The sequence below is a fragment of the Babylonia areolata genome, chromosome 16 (genome assembly GCF_041734735.1).
Source record: "Babylonia areolata isolate BAREFJ2019XMU chromosome 16, ASM4173473v1, whole genome shotgun sequence".
NCBI classification, from domain to species: Eukaryota; Metazoa; Mollusca; class Gastropoda; order Neogastropoda; family Buccinidae; genus Babylonia; species Babylonia areolata.
Window position 1 is genome coordinate 8,312,442 of NC_134891.1, and position 10,000 is coordinate 8,322,441.

A 10,000-nucleotide genomic window follows, 5' to 3' on the forward strand; every position below is an offset into this window, starting at 1 on the left:
ATCTATTCAAGATCCCAAAATCCTTCCTGCTCCCCTCCCCTCCCCCCCACCACCACCCCCCCCCTCACCCCCCAGCCCGTTTCACTCAGCTGAACACACTCAGCACTATTTGACATGCCTGATGTTCCCCTGATATACCCACAACAGTGCCATCTTTCTTTTTAACCCATTAATGTTATCACACCTGTCTGTTCCTCTCTTCTTCGTTTTTAAAATGCATGAAAAAACAATCAATCATACATGGCGTAATTTGTATATCGGGAATGTTTTTATGTATGAATATAGTATGTATACGTATATATATATGCGCTAACACACACACACACACACATGCAAGCATGTGTGCCAACTACACACACACACACACTCACTAAACTTCACCAAGCTGAGCGCCTTTTCTTAAAAGAAAACGCTGACAGCAGTAAACATGCCTTACCTTTCTGCTTTGCTTTTTCTGAAGCACAAATCCATAGCAGCAAGTAAAAAACAAGACCAAAACAATTAACTTAACAACAATCACTTTTTGTGTATATCTAAAATGGAAAACATCAGGCAGCAGGGGTATACAAAGAAACAAAAATGAGATCAGGCTGCTTATGACATAGCTGGCCACAAAGGGGCCATTTCATGGCTGAATACACATTAGTTCTAAAAAACCAATTTAAGACAACACAAAATAAAAATAATTCAGAAAAAAGTTAGTTCAAACGATGCTATGAAAAACAACAACAACAGTTCATCCACATCTCACGAAGACCACATAAAATTAAAATCAAGTTAAAAACATTGAAAATAACATAAAATGACCAATTTACCTATATATGTTTCCATGCACATAAAAACTGAAATCAAATCTAAAATGTTGAAAATGACATAAAAACACCAATTCACCCCATGTGCGTTTCAGGAGCAAAAAAAAAAAAAAAAAAAAAATCAATGAAGTTAGAAAAAACAAAGATACCAAGAAAAAGAAACAGAATTATGATATTAAAAAAAACAAAAACATATTGAACTGCTCCACAGGCATGTCGAATAAGGCAAGGAGGAAGGGGGACACTGACTTTTTCTTTTTTCGCTTTCTCTTTTTTTTCTTTTTTTCTTTTTTTTAAATCATGAATGATATTTTAACATCCCTGGACAAATGGTAAAATCTATCTGTCTTCTTTACATTGCTTGATCTTTCTGCCGCATTTGATACAAATGACCATGTTATCCTTTTTTCTTTCTTTTTTTTTTTTCTTTTTTGCATATAACATGCTGTAACATATGAACAAGAAAAGAAAAAAAAAAGGAGCACATACACAGCACATATAACGAATGAGCTCATGTCATTATTACAAATATCAAATACGAAAAAAACTTAGCCATATGAAGAGCACAGAATCAGGAGTGATGATGGCTGCTGGAAAAAGAGGGCGCTAGTCAGGGATGTACAGGGGAGGTAACCTACTTCGGGAGGTTATCGGCCCTAGCTACTTTCATTTTCTCCGCACAGGCGGGTAGTAGATTGCACAGGACAGGAATCAGACCCTTGCCGGAGTCTGCACTAGTGGGTCATGGTTAAGTATGTGTAATTAAAAACGAATGAGTTCATGTCATAATTACAAATATCAAGAGTTTGTCTTGTACATGTATCCGATTGTTCAGGCACTGACTTTTGTTCAGGAAATGCGAGGCGGGTCGGAAGTGACGGACGGCCAGAGTGACCATGCTGCCCTCTGCCTGCTTCAGCAACGTCACCACCTCGTCGTGCGTGCACGTCTCCACGTTGATGCCGTTCACCTGCAACATGACGCACTGAGTGCAGTCACCTGTGTATGTGTGTGTGTGTGTGTGTGTGTGTGTGTGATGTGTGAATGTATGTACACATTGTGGAGTGATGGCCTAGAGGTAACGCGTCTGCCTAGGAAGCGAGAGAATCTGAGCGCGCTGGTTCGAATCACAGCTCAGCCACCGATATTTTCTCCCCCTCCACTAGACCTTGAGTGGTGGTCTGGACGCTAGTCATTTGGATGAAACGATAAACCGAGGTCCCGTGTGCAGCATGCACTTAGCACACGTAAAAGAACCCATGGCAACAAAAAAGTTGTTCCTGGCAAAATTCTGTAGAAAAATCCACTTCGATAGGAAAAACAAATAAAACAAACTGCACACAGGAAAAAATACAAAAAAATGGGTGGCGCTGTAGTGTAGTGACACGCTCTCCCCGAAGAGAGCAGCCTGAATTTCACACAGAGAATTCTGTTGTGATAAAAAGAAATACAAATATAAATACAAATTCCTTAAGAGGCATGACATTCTCCACAATAATCTAATTCTGGCCCAGATAGTTGGGACAGCAGTTGCCTCCTCTGCTGTTCTGATGGTGATCGTCGGACACAACTGACCATCATACTTACATGTAGGTATACATGGATGGATACAGGTATGTACTGATGAATATTGGAATGTTAGAATGAGAAGGGTTAAAGGTCCCATAACCTTTTACAGACACAGGGGCAATTAAAATGATGATTACACTCTGAAGACAGAATCATCACCACAATCATTAGGAATCGTACTCTGAACACAATATAATCATCACAATCACAATGAATCATTATACTATGAACACTGAATCATCATTACAATCATTATGAATCATGATACTATGAACACAGAATCATTATCACAATCATGCATAATGATACTATGAACACAGAATCATCGTCACAATCATTATGAATAATGATACTATAACACAGAATCATCATCACAATTATTATGAATTATCATACTCTGAACACAGAATCACCATCACTATCATAATGAATAATGATACTATGAACACAGAATCATCAACAGAATCATTATAAATAATCTTTCTCTGAGCACAGTATCAACATCACCAACATTAAACTGACTGACAATACTGGCTCACAGACAATGGTCCATTGTAAACCACACCACAACCACTTACCAGTCTTTCATTATCACAATCATCAGGAATTATCATTCTCTGAACACAGTATCACCATCACCGACATTAAACTCTGACAACACTGGTGGCACCTTCACAGACGATGTTCCACTGTAAACCACACCACAACTAGTCTTTCATCATCACATTCATACAACCAGTCTTTCATCATTACATTCATTATGAATCATCATTCTCTGAATACAATATCACCATCATCACTATGATTATCACTAGACTCTGACAACACTGGCGACACCTTCAGACAGACTCCACTGTAAACCACACCACAACCAGCCTTTCATCATCACAATCATTATGAATCATCATTCTCTGAACACTATCATCATCACTGTCACTAGACTGACAACACTGGTGGCACCTTCAGAAAGGTTCCATTGTAAATTATACCACAACCAGTCCCTCCCCAACCCCCCTGGCCCCCCACCACCCCCCAACCACCAACCCCCACGCCCCCCCAAGCCTCACCCTCAAGATGGCGTCGCCCACCAGCAGCTGCTTGCAGCGGTCAGCGGCGTGGTTCTTGATGATGCGAGAGATGAGGACTGGCAGCCGGTGCTCCGCTCCCCCCTTGACGCACAGCCCCAGGCCCACAGTGCCCTCGCGCTCAATCTCCACCTCACGCACCTGCCACGCACAGGGAGACTGCTTCAGTGAGCGGTAGGCGGCAGAGTCCAGGTCAACACAAACTTACAGTTGGGTCAACAGCAAAGAACAGAATAGAACAGAATATGTCTTTATTACCAACTGTACCGGGGTCACAAGGAATACTGGGGAGGGGTGGATAGTACATAACAAGGTACGAACATAAATCGAAAATCATACACAAACACAGATACAATAGAAATTAGGATACACACAAGTACATATCAATATAAAAACTTGTGCATACTCACACATGCACGCACTGCACACACACACACACACATACGCACACATGCACGCATGCATGCAGGCATGCACACACACACACACACACACACACACACTCATACACACACACACACACACACACACACACATACACACACACACATACACACGTTTGAACAGAAGCCGCATATTACATGTGGATGGGGCTGATGACTAGATCTTCACGTAGATGGTTGTTGATTGCACAATTCTAGTTATCGTACTGGATTTGTTCGACAGACAGGGCATTGACTATTTTGGGGAAAAAGTTATTGGCGAAGCGATTGGTTTTTGTCCTTATACTTCTGACAGAGGGCTGAGGCGTATGCGGTGATATCAGTATCAATATCAGTATCAGTATCTCAAGGAGGCGTCACTACATTTGGACAAATCCATATACGCTACACCACATCTGCTAAGCAGATGCCTGACCAGCAGCGTAACCCATCACGCCTTGTAGTCCGGTCAACACAAACTTACAGCTGGGCCAAGAGCAAAGTGAGACCTGCATATCAATGGTTTCTCCACAGCAATGGGAATTCCCTTTGTGAAGGACTATTACTCTCAAACTAGAAGGAAGGATTGCAGTGGTTCTAAATGTGCAGGACTGCAGCCGTTCTCAGAGCTGCAGCCATAGGGGACAGTTGGCCTTTGGTGACCATCCAAAGGCCAACTGTCCGAAAAGCCCTCTTGCCTGAGACAGTGGGGATGTAACTTGGGCAAGACACTCTCCACTATAACTGAATTCTAACGGGCACAGAAGTTGCCTCCTCTGCTGTTCTAATGGTCATATTCAGGCACAACTGATGACCATACCACGTCAACACAGTATGTTTCAGTATTTGTATTTGTATTTGTATTTCTTTTTATCACAACAGATTTCTCTGTGTGAAATTCGGGCTGCTCTCCCCAGGGAAAGCGCGTCGCCATACTACAGCGCCACCCATTTTTTTGTATTTTTTCCTGCATGCAGTTTTATTTGTTTTTCTTATTGAAGTGGATTTTTCTACAGAATTTTGCCAGGAACAACCTTTTTGTTGCCGTGGGTTCTTTTACGTGCGCTAAGTGCATGCTGCACACGGGACCTCGGTTTATCATCTCATCCAAATGACTAGCGTCCAGACCACCACTCAAGGTCTAGTGGAGGGGGAGAAAATTTCGGGGGCTGTGCCGTGATTCGAACCAGCGCGCACAGATTCTCTCGCTTCCTAGGCGGACGCGTTACCTCTAGGCCATCACTCCACAGTAGCACGATAACCTGGGGTATGCCAGCATATTTCACATTCCTCACTGCAATTTTTGTGTTTGTTTGTTTTTTTGTGGTTGACACAAACATTCCTGTACGTTGTCTCGGTTTCTATAAGGAGCCAGATGGAACTGCTTTATTCCTGAAGGTTTTTTTGTTTGCTTTTTTTTGTTTTTGGCAACATCTCGTCTCACTTTCTAAAGGGAAATCAAAACTCTAAAGTCAGCTGAACACGGGAAAAACCTGCATCTTTGTTTGAAATGATCATAATTATAAAAATATTTTCGTTCTCACACACACATAACCACGCACACTCTCACACATATACACATGCAAACACACTTACACACGGAAAAGAAAAGCAATAAAGGGGGAAAATTAGATACACATCCAAACTCTTTGTGACTCTAGACAGCCTATTGGGAATATCAAATTTTGCTTCAGCTCTGAATGCACAAGTCATTTCCATAGGGTTTCCACACAGGGGAAGCACACTCAGGGACTCCTGAAGGAAATCATTGGTGTTCGTCATGCCTTCAAACATGTTTCGGAGCAAATTCTGAAAACACACGCAAGCACCAACAAGTACAGCAAACATAAACACAGGCCCAACCACAAACACGCACACACACCCACATCACATACATAAACATACTCATACAATAAAACACACACACACACACACACACACACACACACACACAATAACACTAACACAACATCACCCCTTCACAAACACACACACACACAAACCAAAAAAAACCCATAAAAACAAAAACATAAATACATACCACACACATATATGCCACAAACACACACAGACACACGCACACACACACACACACACACAACCCCGCCTCACACGCACACACATGGACACACGCGCGCGCGCACACACACACACACACACACAAACATGCACACACACACACACACAACAACAACAACAAAAACCAACCAACCATGCCGCAACACACCCACCATGTTGAGAAAGACCTCGTCCTCATCATCCAGAGGGACGTTGACCCACTCCTCCTTCTGGATCAGCAGGGCATCATTGTAGAGCACCAGCTGCACCGTGTGCACCTTGCTCTGCCCGTCCTGAATGCTCAGCACCCCTCGCTTACACTGTCAGCACAGACAGCACGATTCAATTTATTTACACCACCCTGGGTCCTTGTTTCCAACACTGTCATCACACCTACAGTTTAATTCAATTTACATCACCCTGATTCCTTGTTTCCAACACTGTACATCACACCTACAGTTTAATTCAATTTACATCACCCTGATTCCTTGTTTCCAACACTGTCATCACACCTACAGTTTAATTCAATTTACATCACCCTGATTCCTTGTTTCCAACACTGACATCACACCTACAGTTTAATTCAATTTACATCACACAGTTTAATTCAATTTACATCACACTGACCCCTTGTTTCCAACACTGTCATCACACCTACAGCTTAATTCAATTTACACCACCCTGATTCCTTGTTTCCAACACTGTCATCACACCTACAGTTTAATTCAATTTACATCACCCTGACCCTTGTTTCCAACACTGACATCACACCTACAGTTTAATTCAATTTACATCACCCTGATTCCTTGTTTCCAACACTGTCATCACACCTACAGTTTAATTCAATTTACACCGCCCTGATTCCTTATTTCCAACACTGTCATCACACCTACAGTTTAATTCAATTTACATCACCCTGATTCCTTGTTTCCAACACTGTCATCACACCTACAGTTTAATTCAATTTACATCACCCTGATTCCTTGTTTCCAACACTGTCATCACACCTACAGTTTAATTCAATTTACATCACCCTGATTCCTTGTTTCCAACACTGACATCACACCTACAGTTTAATTCAATTTACATCACACAGTTTAATTCAATTTACATCACACTGACCCCTTGTTTCCAACACTGTCATCACACCTACAGTTTAATTCAATTTACATCACCCTGATTCCTTATTTCCAACACTGTCATCACACCTACAGTTTAATTCAATTTACGTCACCCTGATTCCTTGTTTCCAACACTGTCATCACACCTACAGTTTAATTCAATTTACATCACCCTGATTCCTTGTTTCCAACACTGACATCACACCTACAGTTTAATTCAATTTACATCACCCTGATTCCTTGTTTCCAACACTGTCATCACACCTACAGTTTAATTCAATTTACGTCACCCTGATTCCTTGTTTCCAACACTGACATCACACCTACAGTTTAATTCAATTTACACTACCCTGATCCTTGTTTCCAACACTGACATCACACCTACAGTTTAATTCAATTTACATCACCCTGACCCCTTGTTTCCAACACTGTCATCACACCTACAGTTTAATTCAATTTACATCACCCTGGATCCTTGTTTCCAACACTGTCATCACACCTACAGTTTAATTCAGTTTACATCACCCTGATTCCTTGTTTCCAACACTGACATCACACCTACAGTTTAATTCAATTTACATCACCCTGATTCCTTGTTTCCAACACTGTCATCACACCTACAGTTTAATTCAATTTACATCACCCTGATTCCTTGTTTCCAACACTGTCATCACACCTACAGTTTAATTAAATTTACATCACCCCGATCCTTGTTTCCAACACTGTCATCACACCTACAGTTTAATTAAATTTACATCACCCTGACCCCTTGTTTCCAACACTGTCATCACACCTACAGTTTAATTCAATTTACATCACCCTGATTCCTTGTTTCCAACACTGACATCACACCTACAGTTTAATTCAATTTACATCACACAGTTTAATTCAATTTACATCACACTGACCCCTTGTTTCCAACACTGTCATCACACCTACAGCTTAATTCAGTTTACACCACCCTGATTCCTTACTTCCAACACTGTCATCACACCTACAGTTTAATTCAATTTACATCACCCTGATTCCTTGTTTCCAACACTGTCATCACACCTACAGTTTAATTCAATTTACACCACCCTGACCCCTTGTTTCCAACACTGTCATCACACCTACAGTTTAATTCAATCTACACCACCCTGATTCCTTGTTTCCAACACTGTCATCACACCTACAGTTTAATTCAATTTACATCACCCTGATTCCTTGTTTCCAACACTGACATCACACCTACAGTTTAATTCAATTTACACCACCCTGATTCCTTGTTTCCAACACTGTCATCACTCCTAACATGCTGCACAGCAAGTTCAACAACCTGTATTTTTTTTTTTTTTTTTTTTACTACACTGTGGTGAAGCGTACATGAATCAATCTACACACTTTGACATCCATTTAACCCCCGCAAAACAGAGTATGGCTGCCTAAATGGCGGGGTAAAAACATTCATACACATAAAAAGCCCAATCGTGTACATATGAGTGAACGTGGGAGTTGCAGCCCACAAATGAAGAAGACATTCATTTAAAACAGATATAAACAACACTGTTGTCACACATAATATATATGTGTAGAATACCTCTGTTAGCTGTGCTTGACTATGTATGTATACATATGTATGTGGACATAACTACATGCATGTATATGAATGTGTATTGTGTGCGCGTGCGTTTATGTAAGTTTGTGCCTGCCTATGTGTGCGTATGTGTTAGGGTAGCTGTTAGATACATATGTATTGTTAAAATGTATGAAATGTATGTACGCAGTGTGTGTGTGTGTGTGTGTGTGTGTGTGTGTGTGTGTGTGTGTGTGTGTGTACATGTGTGTAGTCATATTTTGGTGTGTGTATGTAACATAGATGTAATGTTTTATGTTAACAAAGCGTTTTTGTAAAGCACCTAGAGCATATTTCTGGATAGTGTGCTATATAAGTATCCATTATTATTATTATTATTATTATTACCATTATCCTTTTTTCCAACAGTTTAATAAAAAAAAAAAACAAAAAAAACACACACACAGGACAGAGTGTAGTAAAATTCACATATCCTTTTTATTACACTGTAATCAAACATAACACACTGGACAAAGAGTATGTGTTTGAAGCTGTACCACCCTGTATCCATATCCTATACTGTCATCACAAGTATCATACTGTATTGTGTACAGCACTCTCTGACATCAGACATAACACACTGTGTACCATTTCCACCCTGTATCCATTTCCTATACTGTCATCACAAGTATCATACTGCACTGTGTACAGCACTCTCTGACATCACACATAACACACTGTGTACCATTTCCTATACTGTCATCACAAGTATCATACTGTATTGTGTACACCACTCTCTGACATCACACAGTGTGTTATGTACAACATTACCACCCTGTGTCCTTTTGTCCTACACTGTCATCATATGTTTAACACATTGCTCTGTGTGTACACAACCGTGTATCCTTTTTCCCTACACTGTTCTTACATACAACACACAGCTTTTGACAAGTTTAAAATCCTGGGGGTCCCAGGGACTGTTATCTTAACTCTTGGGGTCCCAGGATACCTTCAGAGGGTCACTCTTATGCTGCACATTCCATCAAATCTGCAACTGCTACCAACATACAAAGACAGGCACACCTTCTGGTCATGATCGTCCCTGGCTTCTGGCCCAGGGAGTGGAGAAAGAAAAGAACTGCTCTTCAGCGTAGATGATCCAAATGTCAGAATGAAGCTCAGGATTTTCACTTTTGGTGTGTGTGTGTGTGTTTGTTCTTGGAATTTTTAGAACGTCCCAAAGACCCGCTTGATGTAGATAGGAAGTGTGTCCTTTCCATTTTGAAAGTGTCAGAGATGCATATATATACATTTACATGTGCTATCAGAAGCCCTGATAACATGTTGAATTAAGGGTACACCAGCCTGTATCCTTTAT

The 10,000-nt window shown here is 40.9% G+C and overlaps 1 protein-coding gene across 1 annotated transcript in view; it reads right to left on the minus strand.

Moving 5' to 3' along the window:
* LOC143291113 (gamma-1-syntrophin-like) overlaps positions 1 to 10,000 on the minus strand; it is a 34,931-nt gene that overhangs the window by 23,557 nt on the left and 1,374 nt on the right. The window contains exons 2-4 of the mRNA XM_076600741.1: positions 6,120 to 6,266; positions 3,449 to 3,607; positions 1,656 to 1,782 (exon numbers count right to left, since the gene is read on the minus strand). Of these exons, the coding sequence (XP_076456856.1) occupies positions 1,656 to 1,782; positions 3,449 to 3,607; positions 6,120 to 6,266 (433 nt within the window). The remainder of the gene's footprint in view (positions 1 to 1,655; positions 1,783 to 3,448; positions 3,608 to 6,119; positions 6,267 to 10,000) is intronic.